The following is a 22,063-nucleotide window of genomic DNA, read 5'->3' on the forward strand; positions in this document are numbered from 1 at the left end:
TGGGAAATGCCTGAAGTGAGACTCTGTAATCTGACAATGTAAACCATATTCTTTCTTGCAAAAAAAATCTAGTTGCTCTTTTTTTTTAACCAATCAACTTTTTATATATTCTTGACTAATCCATATACTTACACATGTCATGATTAGCCTATTAAATTGAGTCATGGAATTACTCTCCCAGGATACTTCAGAAGGGTAATTCATCCCTTTACACATTGGGCATGTCTGACGGAAGTTACATTGGTAACAGAAAAATTACAATTGATTTATAGTATATGAACCATAACTAATGATTAACCACCAATCTTGGATTAGTAGGCTTTTTGTTGTAGCTATCAATAGACTCAAGGGAACTGTTAGTTTATTTTACCATTTCTCCCAAAGACTTTTAACTCAGAGATTTTTAACTGAAGTTGAAAGTCCTTGGGGTACAGAAAGAGTGAAAAAATTTCAAAGATCATTTTGCCAAGAACAACTGATGTTATTTTACTGTGCAAATGAAGACCAAAGCTATCAACTAAATAACCAACCACTAGAAATTTCATCACAGATATATATTTTTTTCACTTGTGTATTGTTTTGGGGCATTGGTGAATTTAGACATTAATTGTTATATTTTGACCCGTAATTGGATTTTCAGCTTAGTGTTCATGGTACATGGAAGGATTTCAAGGGGCTTATGAACACTCTGAAACAACAGGAAAATTTGAGGCATATATGAGTTTATGAATATATAGGTTTCATCTGTTTCTCAAAAGAATGACTAAAGGTGACACCAAAGAATAAAGAGCCACCACTTTACATATCCTATAATAACAGGTTACAGTTCAGATATTTCCTTGTTAAAACTGGTAGTTAATTTTGACGTGTTGCCTATAATTTGTAAAAAGCCGTTAACTACATGAGGGTTAGTAATAGACCTTCATAAGTATATGACACCCCATTTATATATTCATCTATATATTCTTGCTTCTCTCCCCTTTGCCCACTTCCAAAAGTTTAAAATGAAACAAAACAACAACAACATTAAAACATGCAACATAAAGCCATTTACCGGAGTCCATAGAGAACTGTTCCATCAGGATGCAGTCGAATCATTCGATTTTTCACTGTGACCCCATGCACAAATGATTTCTTGTCATTCAGAAAGTAGGTGTCTGGTACCCAGAGTTGGTCAGCTACCCTATTGTCTAGGGTGAGGTTTAGTGGGATTCCAGAATAAGAAAGCCTTTTGTCTTTCCAAGACTGCTGGAAATACATGGTGAGTGTATAATCCTGTGAAATAAAGAAAGCAAAAAAAAAAGAATTTTACTATCATTATCATCTAAGGTTTAATAACATGTAGGATGTCCTGTAAGAGATTACATTTGAATATATTAAAATTTGCACCTAGAGGTATAAGGTAACCAATAGGTTAAAAGTACTAGGGGCCTGGCACTGTGGATCATGTCTGTAATTCCAGCACTTTGGGAGGCCAAGGCAGGAGAATCCCTTGAGCCCAGGAGTTCAAGACCAGCCTGCGGAACGTTATGAGACCTCATCTCTACAAAAAATAATTTTTTTAAAGTTAGTTTGGTGTGGTGGTACATGCTTATAATACCAGCTACTTGGGAGGCTGATGTAGCAGGATCTCTTGTGCCCAGGAGACTGAGGCTGCAGTAAGCCAGGATTATGTCACTGTACTCCAGCCTGGGTGATGGAGCAATACCTTGTCTCTAAAAAATATATATAATTAGTTAAATAAATAAATAAATAAATAAATAATAAAAGTACTAGAACTATACTTGAAAGTATATATAAACATTTCCACCAATATAGAGCAAATAGATGTAACTGAATTTTAAAGTTTGAAGTTAAGGTAATGATGTCATGGGGAAGGCCATGAAGAGAAATTGTACAGAGGAATCTATGTTCACAAACATTGACCTCTGGACATTATATTACACTTCTGTTTTGGAGAGGAATGCCTGATACATAATAACTAAAACTGAATGCACTGAAAAGGAAAGGGTGTTTTTCACACCCCAAATTCTTTTGAATGAACACTGCTCATTTAACACATGAAGGTTATCAATTTGCCCTTATCTGGATTTTTCTTTGAATTACAACTTATCGATGGATGAGTCCTGAAAAGTAGTTATGAGGCACATACAAATGGAGATGTTTATTTGGTCTGAAGACTAACCTCAGTGGTGGCACTTTTCAACATTTCTCTCTTACCACATTCCTGTTTCATTTCAGGAAGTGGTTTGAATTCAGAGTTGAAATTGATCTTGAAAGTTTGTTTCTTCACCTTCGCAAAATATTACAGAGGATATCCCCCTGAACTTTTTCTTTCTACTTAGGTTTCCCCTGGCAGTTAGAGACAGGAATATTGGGCTCACTATAAATGGCTCAAGTTGCTGGAAGGGATGGTTTTCCAAATAATGATCTTAGTACTTTAGTTATTTTCTGTTTCTAACAACTCTATTAATACAAGGTAAAATTGCCCATTAAAGGAAAATAAACTGGCAGCAGTAAAATCCTAAAGTCTTTGATATGAATCTCAACATAATAAAAACAGAAAGTTCACTTTTTCTAAGACATTCATATGGCAATAGTGACTTTGTGAATGCCTTAGTGACTATTAAGAACACACTATGTACCTCCTGCACAGTGTTCCTGTACAGCCACTGTTATATATACCAGTGGGGAAAAAGAATGATTAGAATCATGTCTAACATCTGGGCAAACTGCACTTCATATAGACTTCCAAATGGATATTTATGCATTTCTGAAAAATCTTAAAATATAAAACAATATTCATTCCTCACAATGAATTCCAGGGTCTTTTAACCATATTGAAGAACGTTTATACTATTTACTCAGAAACCACCTTGCAATAATTTAAAGACATTCTTTCTTGTTTAATAGCAAAAGGATATTCACGTTTGACTGTTAGTCACACAATATCCTTTCTAAAGATATAAAGCCTCCTTCCACCTTACCTTCATGTAAAAAAAAAAAAAACCCTCAGGCTACTTACAGTCCTCAGTTACTACCATTCTCATTTGCATCCTCTACAAGTTCTTAACATTGTGACTTTTTGGAGGAAAATGAATTGGGCAGATTATGGGTTTATATTACAAAACTGCTTGATTTTAAGCTCTACCACATATAAGCCTAATTATGAGTGAAAGACATAATCTCTTGTACCTAAGATGCCTCTTTTTTTTCTTTTCTCTTCTTTTCTTTTAGAGACAGTCTCACTTGGCCATCCTGGCTGGAGTGCAGTGGTGCCATCCTAGCTCACAGCAGCCTCAGATTCCTGGGCTTAAAGAATCCTATCTTTCAGGCTTTCAAGTACTTGGGACTACAGGCATGCACCATCACACCTGGCTATTTTTTTTTTCTTTATCTTTTTCTGAGACTGGGTCTTTCTCTGTTGCTCAGGCTGGTCTCAAATTCCTGGCCTCAACTGCTCCTCTGGCCTCAGCCTCCCAAAGTACTGGGATTACAAGTGTGAGCCACTGCTCCTGACTTGCCTTATTTCTAAAATGAAAAAGTGCATTTTACTGGCTTTTTGTGAGCATCAATTGAGAAAATTAAGGTTAAGGTACTTTAGAAACCATAACATGCTAAACAAATAAATTATCTTCAAAATTTTTAATTGCTATGTACAACTTAGTATTACACTTCCAAATAGAGTGTATATGCTCATTTTCACAAGCATTTATATTTTTAAAGAGATGTTTATATAAGAATTTGTAGGTAGATGGACTCAGTTGGCCATGAAAATAAATAATTGTCTGTAATGAATTCTAAGTCTTGGTGTTGGGTTCTTGTTTATAATTCAGCCAGTATAGGAAAATTAAGTATCAACCGCAGCCATAGTGTAAATTTTGCTATGGCAGTCAGCATTATCAACAATGGAATACATGTGTCAGCTTATACCGATTCCTCATTAGCATAGAGATTCTTATGAGTGCCACACAGGATTCCTCACAATGAAACCTGCGGCAAAATCCTTGCTCCACAATTCTTTTCTATAAAGCTTTAATGTGTAATGGTGAAAATATATGATCATAAACTATAAGGGACTATCTTGAAAATTGGTAAGAGTAAATTTTACCACAAAAGAGAAGTATATGAAGTAACACATTGGTTAATTAGCTTTATTTAGCCATTCCACAATGTACAGATATTTGAAAACACCATGTTGTACACAATAAATATACACAATTTTAATTTGTCAACTTTAAAAATGGCAAAATAACACTGAATGATAAATGCTATATTAATACATAGCATTTATTATCATTTACTTACTCTGTGTGGTAAGTGGAGAACAGAAAGGAAAAAACATGGGTAATCCCTGCTTAGACCTGTGTGTGTGCGTGCGTGTATGGGTATAGACTTTTCCCCTTTCCTCTTTGGAAACTATTTTTGTTTCCTGTAGAGAAAGAGCTACATGCCATGTGGTGAAACCTTTGTTATACAACTCATTCTGTTTTCAATACATATTGAGTAAAAATTATATCGTGGTTATAAATTCAAGCAATAATGTACCCAATTTGCAATAGAAGTTATCCAGTGAAAATGAACATATGCTAACATATTATACCTGTGAGTAGGTAAGGGGGAGCAAGTGCCCTTCACACCTGGTCTTTTAATGCATTTCTGGAGTTAGTAGCCTAATCTAGGACCTGATTCTACGATAAATAAAAATACAGACATATGATATTGATATCCTTAATAAAACCTTTTTGAAGATAATAATAATTGTGATGATAATAATGAACATTATGGAAGGACTAAAATACACCAATTTCTCCTTTTTCTACAATCTATATAAAGCCACATGCATGACAATAATTCCCTTCTCCTGTGGCGTGCTCTGTGCTCGTGGTTCTCATAACCCTTTCATATCTATTATAACATTTGTTCTCACACAAACCTTGTGAGATGGGCAAATTTTCCATGAAAGTGTTTATTATTTACAAGTCAGAGAAACTACTTATTATATTTTAAACAATTTTTTTATCCATCCCTTAATATAAAGGTTAACAGTGACATCTGAATATAATAAAGCCTATGACTTCGTTTTGGTGGATTCTATTTTTAGGTAGAAAAGAAAGCCTCTAAATTGCTGTATTTTTGTTCTCTTACACAACAAGTTTTCTATTAATTCTTCATTAGTCCAAAGTGCAAGAACTCCAGAGAAGATGGGACATTTTTCAGAAAGAAATTAATGCTCTTTGGCCAACAGCATTAAAATTATTTTCCTTCTAGGTGTGTTTACAAGTGTTCCACCATCTTTCTCAAGTGTGCAAGCTATTTCTTGAGAGAAAGTGTGACATATTTAGAAACTGTGGGCCATAGGGAATTCTTTGACACCGAGGTAAGTTAATGTGATTAATGGATATGAGCTTGCTAATAAAATTAGTTGGGCTAATTCAGGCATGACAGAATTTGACTCATTGAGGAAAGGCAAGATAGACAATACCAAACCAGTAGCACTCAATGAAACTCCAAAACAACATTTTTAAAAATTTATTTTTATTTTTTGAGATGGAGTCTTACGCTGTCACCCAGGCTGGAGTGCAGTGGCATGACCTCGGCTCACTCCAACCTCTACCTCCCAGGTTCAAGAGATTCTCCTGCCTCAGCCTCCTGAATAGCTGAGATTACAGGTGTTCACCACCATGTCTGCCTAATTTTTGTATTTTTAGTAGATGGGGTTTCTCCATGTTGGTCAGTCTGGTTTAGAACTCCTGACCTCAGGTGATCTGCCCCGCTCGGTCCCCCAAAGTGCTGAGATTACAAGTGTGAGCCACTGCGCCTGTCCCCAAAACAACATATATATGTTTTTTTTAAAATCTAGAGATGATTAAAGGTATAGTATAAGAAAATTATGTTAAACAAAAGTCAGTCTTTTGGAGAATAAAGGTAACATTCTTCCTAGATTTATAGTTTTAAGGACAGGCTGATTTTTCCCCCATGTTAGGTACATTTAGCAGTGACTGAAGACAGTTTTGGTTGTCACCAGTGAGATTAGTGGTGTGCTACTAGCATCTGTGAGTAGAGGCCAGAGATGCTCCTTCACTTACTACAATGCACAGCACAGGCCCCCATAATAAAGAATTGTCTGGTTCAAAATGTCAATAGTGGTAAGGTTGAGAAACACTGCCTTACATGAAAATATCTCTTTTTATCACTAATCATCAGAGAAAAGCAAATCAAAACCACAATGAGATATCATCTGACCCCAGTTACAGTGGCTTTTATTAAAAAAACAGGCAGTAATGGATACTGGCAAGGATGTGGAGAAAAGGGAACCCTTGTATACGGGGAGGAATGTAAAGTACAGCGACTATAGAAAACAGTATGGAGGTTCCTCAAAAAATTGAAAACAGAACTATCACGTGATCTAGCAATTCCACTACTGGGTACATAGCCAAAAGAAATGAGACAATATATCAATGAGATATCTGCACTCCCATGTTTATTGTAGCATCAATCCACAATAGGCAAAATATGGAATCAACCTAAGTACCTATCAATGGATGAATAAAGAAAACGTGGTTTCATATATATAGATACATATATATGTATCTATATATATGAAAATACCTCTTTTTAGTATGAGTAAAAGATTTAAAAATGTTTTACCATTGTTTATCATGAAAAATATGTGTATGAACATGCTTATCTGGAGATTTTAATGTATCCTTCAAAACTTTATGCTAGGGAAGTCTGACATAAGATGGTTTCTAATTTGCTATTTTACCATAAGAAATCATTTTATTAAAATCCATTAATTATCTAGCATTTGGAATAGGAAAAACAGCTATGCAGTGTAGGCAAATATGTTCAAATATGTTGAGGTATGTGTTTTACCAGAATGAGATCTAAGAAGACATCACAGCGAGCTGCAAAAGTGAGGGTCCCTTGTTCACTGCCCCCACAGTCTGCACGTCTCAGACTATGTTAGGAAAGAGACAGGATATTTCTTTAACATCTAGTAATAGAGCATCCACTCAAAAGGATCATTCAAGCAATTCCTCCTTTTCTAACTATTCTCAAGAAAGGCATTACATGTATTTTTGTAATATGTGTGTATATCTTTTGGGGAAAGAACCAAAGCTCTTGTTCACATTTATGTTTTATCTTTCATTGATTTTAATATATATTAAAAGCAGTCCCAAGTACAGGCCTCTGTTCCCCGTAAAATATTCATGCCAGTTTAGCTGAGCTCTGAGATCTGCCCTTCGTAAAACTTGGGCTGCTTCCCCGGAAAGCCTTATTAGAGTAGAGCTGTGCATCACTGCCTATGATTTCCGCAGTTCTTCTGTGATGGAGACTGCCTGCCTGTAATTCCTGCTGCTTGAACAGAGTCACATTCTATCTCACGTGAGGCCGCTCTCCTCCCATCTTTGGAATAGGAGTAGATACCTGATTCAAGAGCAGTTGCTTCACAGGCAGTCAATAAACATAAGCCTGGCTCGAAAAAGTTGAGATGGACCAATCAGAGTCCTTTCTCAGGAATTTGCTTGTTAGACAAAGGATCTGAGGCAGGAGTTGTGGGACCAAGTGCAAAGGTTACAACTAAGAATTAGGGCTGCACTGCTATTATGAGGTTACAAGAGAGGAGAGACTGTGAATTAAAAGAAGAAGCTAGCCTGTAGAGAAAGAAAGAAAATGGAGAAAAATGCAGAAAGTAGCCATAAAGGGCAGAGTTTATTGTTAGAGAGTGAATGAACAGGTTCACGAAGACTGTCTACTTCTGTTTCTAGTTCTCCTGAGGTCTGAACACGTTCAGTGCTTTAGCTCCTTGTGATCTCTCTTTGGTATCCTTACACCAAATTCCACTTTCCTTGTGCTAATTTGCTCCCATCTTTATTTCCTCCAACCAGAAAAAGCTGTAGTAGTGATGCCCATCGACACACATATCAGAATCTCATTACCAATAATTGCATACATTAAAGGCCAATGAAACCTCAAACAATCATCTAGCCCACCTCCCTGAACTGAAAAAAGGGAGGTATGCTGAGAAATCTTAGACCTAGAGATGTTAAATGACTTTTAAAAAGGGAGAAATATTTGATTTGGGTTTTGTTTATTAACCAAGACAGCAAGGAAGAGAAGAAATACATATTTACTTGCCAGCAAAACAATTCCTTATCAAACACAATGAAAATAAATTACCAGGACAAGTCACCTATATATACTAGTATACATGCCAGTAAAAAGAAACGCCCCTTAGGATAAGAAAAAAAAAACATAATTTGTATGTGACAAAGACATTCAGTGAAAAATGGCCTGATAAATAAACCAATCTAAACCATAATTGTAATCTACCACAAAACACCTGTTTCTAATAGAACCTTCTGTCTAAATGAATGTTTTTCTTTTCACTGTCACCATTAGGTACATTCTAAAGCAGAAATTCATCATTGTATCCTTCAGGTTTGCTGTTAATTTCTAATCTTTTATCTTTACATCATCTAGTGTTATGTTAACTATTAATATGTGTTTGTTGTGCTTATTCCTTAGTCTTGTTTTGTTATAATACCTTTAAAATACATGCATTCTTTATTACCATTGTTGCTAAAGTCCATGTTCTTATTTATTATTGATTTTTCCCAGCTGTAGCCTAATGTGTGCTTCAGGGAACATAATCTTCTTTTACCTTTCTCGCATCCTAAATAGCCCCATTTGGTCTACCCAACTGTGTAGTCAGACTTTTCGTTAGTCTTGTGTTCTGAAAAATTTTGAAATTAATCAACCCAATGACTGAACAGAATCATGTAGCTGTGATGCTACACCAAATGATAATCATCTAAGAAAATCACGTGGAACACATTTTAATACATGGGGCACATATGACACTGACATGCCAACTGGAGTATGGATTCCAATAAAATGAACCGCATGGCATGAGACTCAGTATATGAAACTCTGAGCCTGTACTAATATAGCTCAGAGTTTTAGCATTCTTAATCTAATATCTACTCTTAAAACTATAAAGATCCATTTTTTTAAAAAATGTAAAAAACTTTTTTGATGATGAATCCAATTTCTTTAAATAGATATGATAAAATTTACATTTCACACGGTGACAGCCTAAATGGCTTACATTCAAGAATCTAAATAATCAGAAGCTCAAATAGTTTTTGTTGTTTCCATGGTAAGATATAGTTAAATGTTGAGCCTGAAGTAGGGAAAGTTTTCTAGAAACTTCCAAGTCAAAATATTTTAGCTTGTTAGAATGGCTAACTCATTCTTTCAACTTTTAATGGTTGTTTACTATATTTAAACGATTGTATTATGCCAGATGCTGAGACATAAAGGCTGACTGGTATATGTTCTCTGCCTCAAGGAACTCATAGGCTAGTGGGGGAGACTTAGCACTGCTTATTTCTAGGCTTTTCCACTGTTCTCTGCAGGCTTCTCAGTTCTTCCATCACCTGTGTAACCAGCTCCGTGCATGAAATTCCCGTCACTTCAAACACTCAGAGAACTCAGGGTGGTTCCACTTTTCTTTACTGGCATCTGCCCAGTAAAGGATACAAAATGATCGAGTAGGAGGATATCAGTTTAATAAGTGCTTGCATTAGCCTAGAGAATAGATAAATCAGAGTTGACTTAATACTCCACTAAAGGAAGGTGAAAGAGAGGAAAACTGTGAGTTATTTAAGGCAGCACTTGGTGACCTTTTAATATGGGAGGTTAGGGAGAAGGAGGCACCAAAGGATGGCCACCAGGTTTCTGACCTGAGTAGGTAGGTAGACTACGATAAGAAGAGTTGAAGATTGGGGGCTGAAGATGGCTAATTCATCTAAGATGGTTTTGTGTTGTGGGTGTCAGTGGCGCATGCACATAGAGGTGCCAAATAAGTAGTTATGGGTCAGAATGTAGAAAGACAGGGCTCAAGGAAAAACACAGCTATGTGACTCATGAGTGACAGATGAAGTTGTGGGAACGGATTAGCTCACCATGGAGAGAGCATAAGGTGAGAAGAGGATAGAGCCCCTGGGAAATTGGATTCTAGGATCAGTCACTCACTCTTTTGAGCTCCCACAACTCTCTTCTACTTTGATTGTAGCACTTATCCTATTGTTTTAAAATTATTTCTCAGTCCCACTAGATTCTGAGTTCCTGAAAGGCAAAGTTTATCTTTCAGGGCCCTGGCATAGTGTACAGTGGATAGGAAATGATCAAATGCATCAGTTGAATGTGAATTAAGTGGTGTCATGTGTTTGGGGCACTCAAGATCAGCAATAAGTGTGTTAGTGCTGTCATCTTATTACATTCCAAATTTCTGAAAAATTGTTCATCCTTATAAAACATAAATGGGGACTTTCACATAACTAAAATAATTAATAATCCAGAATTTCCATTCTCTAACAACTCAAAAATGAATGAGTCTATAATTCCTGAAAACATAGAGAATTGACAGATTTCCAGGAGATGACAAAAGCATATGGCAAAAGTAAAATTAAGTTAAAAAATTTACTCTTTAGAAATGAATTAGTAGTGACTTTATACAAAATATTAATAAATATATTTTGAGATATGTCAAAGTGATATTTTATTGATTGTTCCAGCAATTACTGTCATCAGTTTGATAGTATAAGGCTACTTGTACTAAAGTTTTAAGAACTGATCTCTATTCAGTGAAATTTTGAGGCTTGTTTACAAGTTAGTCAATAATCAAAACAAAAAGATTAAATTGATTAATTCATCAAGATAATGATTCATAAACTTCACTCACATTTTTAAAACCACATAATGGCATATGACACAATAGATTTTCTGTAAGTTCCTTAGTTCCAGAGGTTCATAGGATATTAGTGTTTCCATTTTTCTCAATATCTAAATAAGAGCAGAAATAAAATCAGATGCATGGAAGATCAGATCGGATATTCAGAATATGGTGGTTTTGGCTGACTATCCTTAGGTGGACTATGACTACATGACCAGAATGGTAACCAATATGTGGTATGCATGGTAACCCAAGAAAGCAAAGCTAGTTATGAAGCAAGCTAAATTGAGAAAGGATATATGAATCTGAATTAAATCAAGATTCTATCAAAACCCACATTACTTTGAAGAAATGAAGAAATTAATCTATCATTTTCTATCCTTGGAAGGCAGTCTTATGATTTGTGATTTTATAATAAGTACAGAGCTTAAAAGGGAGAAATCTATAGGAATAATTCTAGGTCTGTACTGTTTTGTTGGAGGAGAAAGAGGTTTTAGGAACTCTTGACTGAAAATAGAGTGGAAAAGGATTCAGTAATATTCCTTCCAAAAATAAAGCAGTTCTGATATCCCTTAGAGCTTTCAGTTACCTTTCCAGTAAGGACTCTATTGGGCCCATTTGGAAACCTTAATATCAGATGTTCTAACAGAAAGAATGATTTTTATCAAATTATCCATCAAATTATCATTCTAAAAAGACTAATGGTAATAGTCTCTTGATAGTCCCTGGGGAAGTCTTAAAATAGAATGAATAGCCTGATTATAATGCCCAAATGTCAACTTTACCACGTTATCTCTCTTGCCACCTTCTCTGTCTTCTGTATACCACCTTGTATTTTAAAAATCTACTATTCAGAGACAATCACTATCAACATTCTGGTGGTTTTCTCTCTCCTTCTACTTAAAAAACATTAAGATCATTTTATATATAATACTTTTTAATCATATGCATTGTTACTTTTTTCACAGCTATTTGTTTAGTCATTTATTTATTTTTGTCTGTTTATTGCTTATCACCTCTCCTCCTCTATCCTACTTTCTTTCTCTAACCAATTAATAATGTGGTAGGCAATTTTGTGTATTTTTGCTCATGCTTATAACATTATGTGTGTGTGTGTGTGTATATATGTGGCTTTTGTCATGTATTGAAAAGATAGTATATATTTATTTCTGTAATCTTTCCTTTCTTAATGACACAGCACAGAAATTCTCCAATTAAATGAGTAGAAATATAACTCATTTTACTTAATAGCTACATACTATAGTATGATATGAATATACTGTTAATTATTTAATCATTATTCTATTAATGCTCATTGCAGTTGTTTTAGGTTTTTTACAACTAAAACAATTCTGCAATGAATCTCTTCTACATCTCTCTCACTCTCTGTGTGTGTATGTGCGTGTGTGTGTGTGTATGTGCGTGTGTGTGTGTGTGTGTGTGTGATGGATTCTCATATCCTATCTCAGTTAGCTCACTTCATAGATAGCTTGGCTTTTGTCATGCTCACCAAACATGCAAAATGAAATAACTGTGTGCGTGTGTGTGTGTGTGTGTGTGTGTTGTGTGTGTGTGTGTATAAGCATAGGTACTGGTACTAAATTACATTTTTTTTCTTTGTACGATGCCATGTTCTGGAGCTCAATATTATAATTTGCTAAAGTAAATAAAATAAGACCATAGCCTGCTCCTTTGGAACCATCATTTTCTAAATATTTAGCTAAACCCAAATGTGTGAAAAGTCTCAAGTAAGGCCTTAAAGTCAGGTTTACAGAGCCACATAAATATCCATATTGGCCATCTCCAGTGGCTCGAACTCATTGAGCATCTGTTCTAACTTCTGTTGGTCTTTGACTGAGTCTGGATAGAAGTGTCTTGGCAGACACTACTTGAGAAAAGGATTTTTGGCTACTTTATACTTCATAATGAGAAAAAAAGAAAAAGAAAACTCTAGAAATGTCTTTGTGAGTGAAGAAAAAATGATTTGAGAATATTAAAGCAAAAATTTGGATAACCTTAGTTTTCCTCTGATGTAGCTTTATAATCATCCTTGGGCCTGTATCAAACATACACATCTAAATGAATTAAGGATATAGACTGGACCTAACTAGGAAAGAAACCTCCATACTAATGGCATGGGAAAACAAACTGAGCTATCAACTAAGTCTTTGGCTAAAATAGACATTCAGTATAATAATGACATGTGGCATTAGGAATTGGCAGACTTGGAATCTAATTTAAAGACTCATTGCTTATTAGTCCTATGATTGTAGAGAAAATTTATCAACTACTCTGAAACTCAATTTCCTTATTTGTGTGATCAGCAGGAACACTATATAATGAGACTGTTGGGATGATCAATTGAAATACTGTATGTAATAGTCCTAACAAACTTTAAAAAGTATAATTTAATAAATAAGAAAAATCAAGTAGCCTAAAATATGTTACAGAACAATGCAGTTAATAATACATATTTTCATTCTTTTTGAGTAAATGATCAATTTTGGACCCCTAAATACTTAATAATAATTTCTGTCTGTTTCTGAACATTTAACTGTATGATCAGCATTTTACCGGGTGCTTTCCCTATGTTATATTGTTTATAACAATATAAAACCACCATATAGAGTTGGAGTTAATATCTTCCTTTGATAGGTGAGACTGAGTTTAAGGATGCCCTAAGTGCTTCTTCTCAAAAATATCACAGCTGTGATTTGAACCCTGATCTGTCTGACTCTATGGGCAAAGTTCTTTCCACTGTATCATATAACAAGCATGGTTTAAGCATGTGCCACAAGCACAAAAGGTTTTCCTCCTAGGACATAGCTTTTATCTGTTGCCCAAGGCTGACTTCTGCCTTGCTTTCTTATGGATGGCAATTAATCATTAACATTCAGTTCTTGGGTAGATTTTCCAGTTTTCTCTGATGTTTTATCCATGAATTCTCCTTCATCAGCCAGCGATGCTGATGAACTCTGCTGCCGTGATGTCCTCTGTGTGTGGTTGATACTAGATACAAATCAATTGTTCATCACTGCCCTGGACAACTTTTCAAATGTTAGCCAAGGGAAGGCCAGCATTTTTCTTCCACAGTGATCCTTAAGGAATATGGGGAGTGGAATAATTTTCTTTTGGTAGGATGGCTTCCCCTTTAAAAAGTCTGCCAAAGCATTTTACCGCTTCTCAGTAAAAACCTCATTAATCATTAGTTATAGTAGCAACTATATTTCCCTTGCTAGAAATTATTTGTAAGTGACAGTAAGATAAAAGGCAAATATTGTTATGTGCTTAGAGGCTAAATATCTCTTAATTTACATTGTGAGTCCATGACGACTCTAGGATAAAGGATGAGCGTAAACTTATTAAGAGAAGGGGCTGGTGCACTTTACTTCTATGACCCAGCACCACCAAGCTGACAGAATGCCAAATAAAGGAACTATCTCTGGCCCAAAATAGAATTATGCCCACCCACCTTTAAATTGGGTCCTCCATCTCCACCCTCATTCTCATTGACTGGTACAATCAAACACTCCATTGACCAAACCAGAACCTAAGAGTATTTCTTGACTCTTTTTCTCTTCTGGCATTTCTGTTTCATTAAAATGTTTCTTTATTCTGTCTATACTTGCTACTATCTAGTTTGGTCTTTATCACTTCTCACCTGATTTACTATAATAAGCTGCTAAGTAGACTTCTCTAGTCTTGCTCTTCCCTAATCCATTTGTTATATGGCAGGTAAAATGAGATTTCAATTTTTAAAAAATTGCAAATATGATCATGTTGCTCCCAAGGTTAAATTTGCTGTAGCTCCTCAATGTTATGAGAATAAAAATACAAATTTCTTAAGGGCAGACAATACCTTCCTCTGTCTCTATCTTATCTCTGCAGTCACACTTCTTGCTTGTTTATTTTACTCTATTATCCAGCCACCTTGGTCTTGGTTCCTCCAACATACCTCTTGTCTTGCTATAAAATCTTCTTGGTCTGGAACACCCATTCCTCCTGTCTTTCCCCTTTGCCTTTGCCTAGCTAAATCGTATTGAACAGGCCTTAGATTGGAAATGGAGCTACACCCTCTTCTCCCACGTCAGGAGCCAGGAAGTCTGGGTTTGGCCCTTCCGACGTGCTCCCACAGTAGGCTGTCATCATGGCCTGCATTGCTCTGTGTGGAAATTAGCTGGGTGCTCTTTTATTTCCTCCACTAGAACCTGGGCTTCCCAAAGGCATAATTCTCTTGCTACATCCTCAGTGTTGAGGGCAGGGCCTGCCGTCTAGTGGATGCCCAAACTACTATTTGCTGAATAAGTCAATAAATGGATTGGAGTCAGGAAAATCCAAAGATAGACATCCCAGTTAAGAAAAAATTAAAAATAGCAGTGGAGGTGAAACACTCTATTAGTCTGAATGAAGGCAGAGGAATATGAGGTTGTATAAAAGAAGGAGGAAAGAAAAAAAGAAAGGAAATAGAATGGACTTAAATTGGTTGCTGTGGATATGGGAGATGAAGAAAAGAATGTAAGTACTTGAGGAGGACCAGAATTTAAAGGAATGAAATATTGGATGTTAATTTAAAGTGCTTGAAGTAGAGACATAAATGGTAAAGGATAAGATGTAAATGATGAGTAAGACTTACTTTTAGACTATATTATCTTATGTATTTAAAATTTATTTTTAAATACATTTTAAATGTGCCTTATCCACTCTCTAGGGTAGGTATATGTTTCAAAGATAGGCATCAGCAATAAAAGTGGCCCAGAAAAAGAAACTGCCCTAAATAATTTATCATTCAACCAATCAAATTCCTAATTAAACTGAATAGTCACACTAACACATTTCTCTTTATGACATTTAAAAGTTATCAATTTTGTCACATTCTAAGTTTTACATTATTTAAAAATTTTTCTAAAAATATTGCCTTTAAGAAAAGTCACGCAGAAAACTCGGTTTGCTGAGAATGCACCTGAGGATCTAGAAAAGTGGGTTTTATATTTTTGGCAAGACAAAAATCCCAGAAAGTGAGCTCTTCTGTCTAGCAAAATGAGTAGATTGACCTGTATCAACAATTCTTATGCTCAGTGTGCATAATTATCACCAGGACAACTTGGACAGTCCTGAAATTTACATTTTTGGATAGATGCCTCCAGGGAGATTATTACGCTATTAATTCTCATGTCATTATTGGGGAATTAATTTGAGAGTGGCCTGGAATTCCCTAAGGGTTCTTCAAAATCCTAAATGAGCAATGTCTATGCTTTCATTAAGCCTAGAAAATCTGTTCCTGTCTCCATTTATAATGTCATTTCATATTTTATCAATTTCCTCGTATACTTTCTTTCTACTGCAGCAAAGGGAACTTAAGCCTGAAATTTTCTCTTACTGTTGCTCTACAAAGACGCATTATCATGACAACCAAAAAGAGGAAAAGGGGGAGAGAGAGGGGGAAAAAAAGAAAGGAAGAGAAAAAGACAGAGGCATTTATTATCTTTACTTTCTGGTACTTTATGTTCCCCTGTCTTTTTGACTTGCTTACTTCTGGCTCAGCAAATTTTTTTTAAAAAATGTAAATTCTGGAAGATACAGAAAATTGAATCCCAGCTCAGACATGAGTGGAAATCAAGGTTCAGCAAGGGTGTGACCACTAAAGTGATACCTGCAAACATAATGCAGAATTTTATTTTTGAAAAGCAGCTTGAGTTGCCCCAATCTTCCACACTTTGTCTGTGCCCATTTCCCTATCCTGAAGGTGGGAGAGACTGAAGGACAAGAGACACCTTGTATAGAAATAAAACGGAGAGTTTTAAGAAGAAAAAAAAGGCTGTGCTGATGCATTTTTTTCATCTGCATGGAGCAATGTGTATTTTGGTACAGTGTTAAGAATCCTCAAGCAATTTCTCTCATGTCACAAGTTTAAAGAGTTATCTATGAATGAGTCAGCCTGGGAGTTGCTATGGTAACAATTCTCATCCTGTCGGAGCCAGTCCCCTTCTGATGTTACCACTGAAAAATACCTTGGTTTCAGAAGTATGTGAAGTTCTCCTTGCATTTAAATATTCATTATGTTATATATGCATTCCCTGATTTTGCAAGATTACCTGACTAGAAATCATTTTTAGTGCTCTATAAATAGACATGCTATGTCGTGTTCCTTTCTTCCACAAGATAAAAGATAAATTCCTGTACTCACAGAACAATCTCTCTCTCTCTCTCCATTTTCTTTCTGGGGCGATAAGTTTATGCATGTGCGTGTAATCAGTGTCCTTCACATTTTAATATTTGAAGAAGACACTCTGGACAGCAATCATAAGCCCCAATTTTCAAAAGAGTAGTTGAAAGTACTTGTGGGCTTGCCACACTGCAAGTGCACATGAATGTAAATGATCCTATAGTTTAGTGTGGAGTCACTATGGGCAGCATTTGTGTGGTTTACCAATTTATATCCCAGGAAAGAGCTGCCTGGCAGAATGAAGTTGCGTGTAGCTGCCATAAGTCCAAGAAAGGAAGTCCAGACTCTTCTTTGACAAGAAAGGTTTTCAATAATCTAGCTCAACCTACTTTTCCAACATCTTTTCCCCCTTGGCTACCTGCTCACTAAGGCATACCTGCTGCAGATACAAAGAGATACTCAATATTTCCTTAACATTCTTGCCTTTCCCATATCTTTTAGGTTGTATTTTTTTTTCTGTTCTTGAAGGTCAAAATTCTACTTATCTACAAGTCCCAAGGGGAGTCAAGTTTATTCAAAGCCTTTCCCAATCCCCACTCCAAATCAAATTAATCTCCCATTATTTTACAGTTTGTTACTTTGTTAATGTCTCTCTCCTGTAGCATCATACATTCGGCTTGGCATGCATGGTCATGATCTAACTATTCATCTGTTTCCCAACTCTATACTCTCAAAGGTGTAGCCTATGTCTCCATTTTTTTTTCTGTGTATATGAGGCAAGCATGACACACTGTTAGTTGTGATGGTTTCCCTAAAATCCATTGCTGTGCTGTGCTGTGCTGTTAGAAACTGTAAAAATATAGTATCATGATGAGAGTATAAGATATGGTGTCAAATCAATCTAAATTCGACTCCAGTTTTGTCTATAATGAGTTCTGTCACCAAGTCACTTAACCCCTTTGAGGTTCAGTTACCTTATCCATTAAATAGAAATTTAAATAATGTAATAAAGAGCTTAACACAGAACTTGGTGTACAATTATGTGTTCAACAAGTAGTAGCTGTTACCACGGCAAATATAACTCAGGGACACTGAAAGATGTTGCTTTTTCTCAATTGTTCTCACATTACCACTTTTGTGATTGGTATATGAAAGACCCCTCTGAAGTTATGACATGTCTGCAGCTACATTTTTTTGTACATATTTGACCATACTTTGGTGCCTTCAGAGGGAGCACAGCCTTGCTGACAACTTAATTTTTAACTTCTGACCTCCAAAACTCAGAGGGAATAAATTTCTCTTGTTTTAAGACACTTTGTGGTAATTTATTAGGGCAACCATAGGAAAATAGCCACCTCCTAAAGTTGTTCTTTTGAATTTAATCTATATTTTTGGATATTCACAAACATTATCAGTCACTCAGTCAACCTTATCATTTGGCACTTCTACTTATCAGTAGCATTTTGGTACTTAGCATTTAGATTCTTGAATTTTTGGTCCTGTGCACAATATAGAATTTATCATGCCCCCTTCGTTTAGTGTGGTCAAGGAGAAACCACAAATACATATCAAATACCATCAATGAAAAGTATTTATACATATATTTAGAAATACTTTTTCAGCACATATTTTGGAGTAGAGATAGTTTTAGGTGCTGAGGATGCAACAATAAACAAGACAGAAAACTTGTCTATTCTCAGTGAGATTCCAGAAAAAGACAATAGCTAGTTCCAGGCCATACAAAAGGAGCAATCATGGTGGGTTAAAGGAGCAAAAAGGAGGCCTGACATGTATTAAGCATTTCAACAGGTGTGAGCTGCTCTACTATTATTATTATTAATCACCCAATCAGTGTTTAAACAGAATATTTAGAATGTGGTGACCAAAAGAGAATGTTAGATTATTTTTGAATATGCAAATACAAATACCAAGGTACAGGATCAATCTGATCCAGCTATAGAGAGTTGAATGACGAAGCACCTCCAAAACATTTCTCCATCTAAGCACCATGCAGTACTCACACGATTTCTAGAATTCTAGGGAAACCACAATAATAAATGAATATGTTCAGTCTTTTATCCCTGTGGTTTACTTTAAAATCTTTCTCTAGCAGTGTTTATGTGTATGTTTGTGTGCCTTTTCCTCCTGTCAAGATAGAGCAATCCTCAGAAACACTTGACATTTTGGGACAGAATATCCTAAAAGGGAAAGGAAAATAATACAGGGAAAGAAAAAAATGAAGGACACCACTAAAGACACATTTTATACAATCTACAAACTGCCTGGAGTCAGCACTGCTGGCAGGACATTGCTCTCTCAGTGGCATGTTAAAATAGAGAAAATGTGGAATTCTTTTTGATGATACCCTCAGCTTCCTGTTCTGACCTGGCAGTCACCAGGTGGAGGAAGCATTTTAGCTTCCTGTTCTTATTCCATAGTATCATAGAAAAGTCATACCAGAATACTGCTGCTAAAAGTACTGGTACAAACTTTCTGAATGTAGTTCACAGCATATTTTAAGTTTCGTTATTAGTTTCATATTTCATTATAATGAAAAATATATCCACAATTCTGGCTCCAAGCAGGATGGTCAAAGAAATCATCCTTTTCATGAGGACTAGGTGAATATGATTGCAGAAATAATTTCAGTGGAAGGAAATTAATAAAGAAGAAACATATTTGTTTCGTAATATACATACAGTGCTAAAAAGGATACTGAAAATCACTGATTCAAGTGGCAATTATTTACTTTTCACATCCCAGGCACATCTTGGTCATGCATTCACTTGGGTATCCTCCTTGATCTTGTCTGTTTTTCCTTTGTCTATGCTTCCCACATCCTATCAATTACCAATTTCCTTCATTTATTACTTCTAAATTCAATTCAGATGTATCCCCCTCACTCCTACTGATCTTAGTTAAGGCCACGATGTACTCTCTTCTGAATAACTATTTAATTCTAACTAATTTGTCTGCCTTCAATTCACTTACCCCTCCAAACTCATTTTCCACATCGGGTTGGAGTAATCATGTTATAAAACAAGAATCTGATAATGTCGCTTCTTTGCTTAAATGGCTCCCCATGGATCTCAGGATTAAATTCAAATTTGTCAACATGCTTTTTCAGACCATTTATGATCTATTTATATGCCTAGCCACATCCCTTATTTCTGTCCCTATCTTGAACTCTCTTTTATAGCCATAAAATCTTATTTGTCGTTTAATTCAAAGGATGCTGTTCTTCATAAGCATTCTCTTAGATGCTCATATAATGACTTTCAAAATACATATTTTGGCATTTATACTTGTCTTTCTCTTTGCCCCAAACCTGCTTGAACTGTCTACCTATGCCTCCTCTCCAACTCTCATTTAGTCCTAAATCAATGATATGAATTTGGATGTCCTTTCATCTGGATTAATTCCTTCATCCCACAATGCAAGAGACACTTTTAGAGCACCCTCGGCTTACCTTTATTTTAGCATTTATCACATTTATTGAAATTACTTATTTCTTTAATATCTTCCCTCTGTAGTGTAGGCTCCCTTAGGGATGGAATTATATTTTATTCACTGATGCTTCCTAGCATCTAACTGATGGTTGGCTCATAGTTACTACTCTCAAGAAATATCTTCTGAATTAGTACATAACCCAGGCAAACAAAACAGCCATTTCAAGGAGGGGGTATGGTGATAGAGTCTGCTTCTGTGTTAGCTAAGTTTTTGGCCCAGAGCTATCTTTACAGGGCTAGGCACTTGTTAACACAAATTCTTGAAATGATTTTTTGTGCAATAGATACTTATATTTACTTGGATTTACCTTTAAGTTAGTGAGTGGCATGAATCTCTAGAGAAGAAGCTGAGTATCAAAGAAACTAAGCACTCTCGTGCTAGCTTAAATGTAATTAATAAAGATATCAAGTGTTTCTGAGAAATGTTTGCCAGCTTCAGAAAAATTAAAAAAGACATACAACTTCATAAAATAATACAGGTATGTGAATGAGTCAAGACGAAAGGGGCAAATAAGAATAAGGCAAGAAATGAATTTCATAGTCCATAAAATATAATGTGCATAATGACTACTTATTTCCCCAGCTGCCAAATTTACAAAATGTGAATGATCCCACCCCTAGCCATGGTTGATAAGACTAGGAGAAAATATCTGATCTAAGTGGAGACAACTAGCTACCTTCTCAGATTCTAAATTTCAATAAAGAAATTAGAATTATGTGGGAAATTTTAACCTGAGAGCTTTGGCATGTGCATAAGCTACTTGTCATGTAGGCCAAGAAGCTGACCTTTATAAAGAGAAGAATGAAGCAGGCTGATGGACGGGAACAACGATGAGAAATGGAGAAGTTCTGGTGGATTTCTAGTTCCAGATTTTATCTCTTTCTTGAAGCACAATACAGGCCTAGCCTCTGTTATTATCTGACATCTCTACATAGGAGGAGAATTCAGATGAATATGCTAGTATAGCAATATTAGTTGTTTTTTTTTTAAACTGTTGTACACTCTAACTGATGGGTACCCATCCTGTATTAGTTTTGTATTGAAATGTTTTCTACCTTCTGAATTTAGGGCCATTGGTAGTAAATTTTGATATTTTAAATATCTTTCTCACAAACACTCTGAGGGATTGTAGACAAAATTATTCTATTCAATCATTGAAGAAATATATAGGCAACTGCTAAGAAGGTTGTAATTTGAGAGTTGTTAAGTATTTTAAACATCACATATACCTTTATATTCATATAGGAAATATCCCTGTTTTTGATAAGCTAGCTTAAGTTGGTTCTGGTCTTTTAGGAAAAAAAAAACAAAAAACAACTCTTAATCACACAGGAAAGAGCAAATAAATAATGGTTAAGGTATACATGTTCCAAAGTACAGGAAGGGGAAAGGGCACTTTCTCATGGTGGGAGTTAGGAAAAAAAGTAGTAGGAAATATGGAATGTTGGAGCTAAGTAGCTCACGGTTTGTGTGATGTGATTACCCACCATGTTTTGCATGTCACTGCCAAGATACTGTTTTTACTTCATACCTGGCAAATGTGATCATTGCCAAGACAATTCTATCCTTTTTTCAGATACAAAAAAAGTGTTTAGGAGCTCTTTTGGGATTTTCTAGATTTCCCTACCATCTAACCTACTTGG

The 22,063-nt window shown here is 35.6% G+C and overlaps 1 protein-coding gene across 4 annotated transcripts in view; it reads right to left on the bottom strand.

Annotated features, from left to right (window-relative positions):
• GABRB1 (gamma-aminobutyric acid type A receptor subunit beta1) overlaps positions 1–22,063 on the bottom strand; it is a 447,651-nt gene that overhangs the window by 278,743 nt on the left and 146,845 nt on the right. For all 4 annotated transcript variants that reach the window (XM_034958855.4, XM_008969063.6, XM_003816021.7 and 1 more), the window contains one exon: positions 1,055–1,275. In XM_034958855.4, the coding sequence (XP_034814746.1) occupies positions 1,055–1,275 (221 nt within the window). The remainder of the gene's footprint in view (positions 1–1,054; positions 1,276–22,063) is intronic.

This window comes from Pan paniscus, chromosome 3, assembly GCF_029289425.2.
Source record: "Pan paniscus chromosome 3, NHGRI_mPanPan1-v2.0_pri, whole genome shotgun sequence".
Classification (NCBI taxonomy): Eukaryota; Metazoa; Chordata; class Mammalia; order Primates; family Hominidae; genus Pan; species Pan paniscus.